Genomic DNA, 3,705 nt, shown 5'->3' on the forward strand with positions numbered 1-3,705 from the left:
GACCATCTAGACCCATCTGGTCACCCCTGATGAAGAAAGGATGTGGCTGATGATGCATGGAGAAACACAACAGCAGAGCAAGGGGAGAGCTCCAGACACTGAGGGACATTACAGCAGGTCCACCAAGTGAGAGCCATGAGTAGAGAGGGTAAAAATCAAACCACAGCTCTAAAGCAGAGAGATGCTGGAGGAGCTGCCCAGCAAGACCCAGGTTTTGACATAGAGCTCCATAATTTTGGCAGAAAAACCTCTGGGGACCATCCATGGGGTCCTACAGCTCCCTTCTGCTGGGGCTGTGGGCGTTGGCCATGGCTGGACAACACTCCACCTTGGCTGGTTCACACCCAGGCTTCCACCTGGAGCAAACTCATGGTAAAAACCAAGTAAGAAAGAAAAAACAGACAACCTGAGCCTGAAAAAGTCTGAAAAGCTCTTTTAGACACAGTCACTCTGGCCACAGGGGGCTTCCCAAGCTTGAAGGTCTCCTGAGATTGAACTAGTTCGTGGTTAGGAGGTCTATGAGAACCAAGGAAGGCCACCCCACTTTCTACCTGAAGACCTGGTAGAAGGCATGCTTGTGCTTGTTGTTCCAGTCCTCCAGGTCGATGCGCAGCGAGTAGTCCCCTTGGCTCGTCAGCTTGTGGATGTTCTCATTGCCCAGCCAGAACTCACCATTGAGGTCCCCAAAACCATCCCTGTACTCGTTCCAGGTCCGGTTGAAATCCACTGAGCCGTCCTGACGCCTCTGGATGACTGTCCAACCCCCACCTGGGAGAAGAGAGATGAGGAACAGGAGGTTCTACCAGAGCAGGAGGAGAAACTTCTCTGCTGGGAGGGTGGCAGAGCCTGGCCCAGGCTGCCCAGAGAGGCTGTGGAGTCTCCTGCTCTGGAGAGATCCCAAACCCTCCTGGCTGTGCCCCTGGGCACCCTGCTGGGGGTGAGCTGCTGGAGCAGGGGTGGGATGGGATGATCCCCAGAGGTCCCTCCCAACCCCCTAACCCCCCACCCATTCTGTGAAGATAAAATGGGAGTCTCCAGGAAGCACCCAAGGGTTCCAGACAGACCCCTGGCTGGTGTCACCTCTGAGGCTCCATCTGCAGCTCCACAAGTTGTCTTCTTATCACATGTCCTCCCCCCAACTGGGCAAACCAAGAGTCAGTTGCTGCAGGGGGCTCAAATACGATGCCCACCATTGCTCAAAGAGGTTTCCACCTCTCCCACGTTGGTCCCTGATGGTGTTGGCTGTCAGAAGGTCCTTCCAGAGCTTCAGGGGGTTTTGAAACGAGACAGAGATGGTCATTTGGGGCAGGCAAATGTTTTGGGACTGAACCAAACTAGAGCCCCTGGAGTTTGGAGATGATTATGTCCTGTTCCTGCAGCACCACGGAGGCACAGGAGCTCTCCCAGTATTGTCTCACTGGCTCCATCTGCTCTCCCATCTGTCCAAATCCTTCCCTCATTCCATTCCAAGAGAATTAGCTTGAGGTGGGAGGGGTTAGGACAAGACTGGGGCCATTTTTTTGTTCACTGTACAACATGTCACTCCACGGTGTCCAAAATTGTGCTGATGGCCACACAAATGAGAGTAATGACACAACAGAGACCACGTGGACAGCCTGGTCCTTCATGGGCGTGTGCATCCCCAAGCTGCAACCCCCTGTAGATCCTCCAAGAGGGGAGATGCCAACCTATGGGGAGCTGAACTCCTTCCTCCAGCGTGGGATGTGTTGGTGGGACACATCCATCCACGCTGGGGTAGATCCATGGGGCAAAGGACTGACCATTCCTTGACGTTGGCCCAGGGAGGTCGTAGATGCCCCAAAATTAGATGTGCCCAAGCCCAGGCTGGGTGGTGTTTTGGACAACCTGGTCTAGCTGGAGGTGTCCCTGCCCACGGCAGGGGGGTTGGAACTAGATCTTTAAAATCCACCCCAACTCCAACCATTCTATGATTTGTTTCCTTGAACAATTTTCATCATTCTTCCAGAACTTCAAGGGTTGTGAGGTTGTTTTGCTAGCAAGGTTGCACCTTGGGATGACAGTGTGGACATTAAGGTTGTGGGAGGTCATCTGCTGCCTCATCTACACTCTAAAACATCTGTGGGAGAGGATCTACATCCCCCCTCCTCAATTCAGCACAGCTACAATCAGCAGGTCCCCCACATAGCCCTCAGCTACCTGTAGGTGCTCCAAACACCCCACCCCATGACCTGCTGCTGCTCCCAAAGGGCTCCTCCTCCCCTAAGCCCTGTGCCACATCCACTAGTGTGTCACAAACGACCCAGAGGCACGAGGACATCTCAAAGACCACTCAATTCCCACGGGTAGGCAGCTAAATCCCAACCACAGTGGTTGAAGAACTCATCCAAACCCTTCCCTTGGCCAGCAGTCTTCTGTCCATGAAGAACGACCCTTCTGAAGATGCTCCTCTGACTATGAAGTGGCCCAAAAGTAGCTCAGAGACAAGATGCAACTCTAAGGACAGACAAATCCCACCCAAAACTCCTCTGGATGGTGTTGCAGGTGCCTCCTTCAGTACCTTCAGTGTCCATCTCGCAGAGGACTTCGATGGGCAGCCCTCCAACCGAGGGCATGATGCTGTAGACCCCCGAGCGCCTCAGCCCGTTGTAGTAGACAGAGGCACAGTCGATGGGGCAGTTCCTGGAGTGCTTCACCTCTGAGGGGAAAGAGAAATGTTGGGTTGAGGGCAAGGTCTGGAGAAAGGACCTGGGAATTCCTCCATTCAGAGCTTCTCCTGAAGGTGAAGAAGGACAACGGAGCTGCTGGGGAAGGGTCTAGAGCCCAAGTGTGGGGAGGAGCAGCTGAGGGAGCTGGGGGTGCTGAGCCTGGAGCAAAGGAGGCTCAGGGGAGACCTTCTGGCTCTGCACAGCTCCTGACAGGAGCCTGGAGCCAGGGGGGGGTCGGGCTCTGCTCCCAAGGGACAACAGGACAAGAGGGAACAAGTTGCCCAAGACCAAGTTGGTTGGAGCTTGGAGCAACCTACTCTAGTGGGAGTTATCCCTGCCTATGGCAGGAGGGGTTGAAACCAGATGATCTTGAAGATCCTCCCAACCCAAAACCACCTCTGTACGGGGGAAACATCCCCTCCAGACCATCCCCAGGAGCTCCCCATCACCTGGCCTCTGGGTCTCCTCCTGGAGCCTCATCTCGGCGGGGTGGAGGCAGGTGGGGTTGCGCCAGGCCCAGTCGGTCAGGACGGAGATGTTGTTGATCTGGGCCTGCATGTCGTAGAGCAGGGTGGCCTGGATGTGCTGCAAGGTGCTGGCTTCACTGGAACGATGCTCCAGGTCCTCCACCCGCTGAGCCAAGCTGTGGTTCCGACCTGCTGACTCCTCGTGCTGCAGGGAGGGAGGAGAAGAGATGGAAGGAGGAGGTTGGAGGACCACCGTGGCCACAGGAACACCCCCCAAGGGATGGGGAGGAGGAGGCAGGGGAGTGAGACAGCAGAGGAACGCTCGTTGGGTGCACCAACAGAGGGCAAGGACCTCAAGGGTGGGGCTTGAAGCCCCCCAGCACCAACCAGGTCACCAAAAAGCCTGACCTGCACGGGGCAGAGACCAGAGAGTTGGGCAGAGAGGACCCTCAGGAGGTTCCACAGATGCAAGGGTAGGGTCTGGAAGCTGGGGAGAAAGAAACTCCTGCAACTGCAGAGGTGAGGGGCTGACCAGGAGTCCAGGGGTGCAC

General features: G+C 55.7%; 1 protein-coding gene across 1 annotated transcript in view; it reads right to left on the minus strand.

Annotated features, from left to right (window-relative positions):
- The window catches only part of LOC103782031 (angiopoietin-related protein 7-like), a gene marked incomplete at its 5' end in the record, with an annotated part of 5,702 nt that extends 2,343 nt beyond the window's left edge, over positions 1-3,359 (minus strand). The window contains 3 exons of the mRNA XM_008949763.1: positions 552-768; positions 2,540-2,677; positions 3,137-3,359. Coding sequence (XP_008948011.1) covers positions 552-768; positions 2,540-2,677; positions 3,137-3,359 — 578 coding nt within the window. The remainder of the gene's footprint in view (positions 1-551; positions 769-2,539; positions 2,678-3,136) is intronic.
- Between the last annotated feature and the right edge of the window lie 346 nt (positions 3,360-3,705).

This window comes from Merops nubicus, unplaced genomic scaffold (assembly GCF_000691845.1).
Source record: "Merops nubicus isolate BGI_N331 unplaced genomic scaffold, ASM69184v1 scaffold1171, whole genome shotgun sequence".
Lineage (NCBI taxonomy): Eukaryota > Metazoa > Chordata > Aves > Coraciiformes > Meropidae > Merops > Merops nubicus.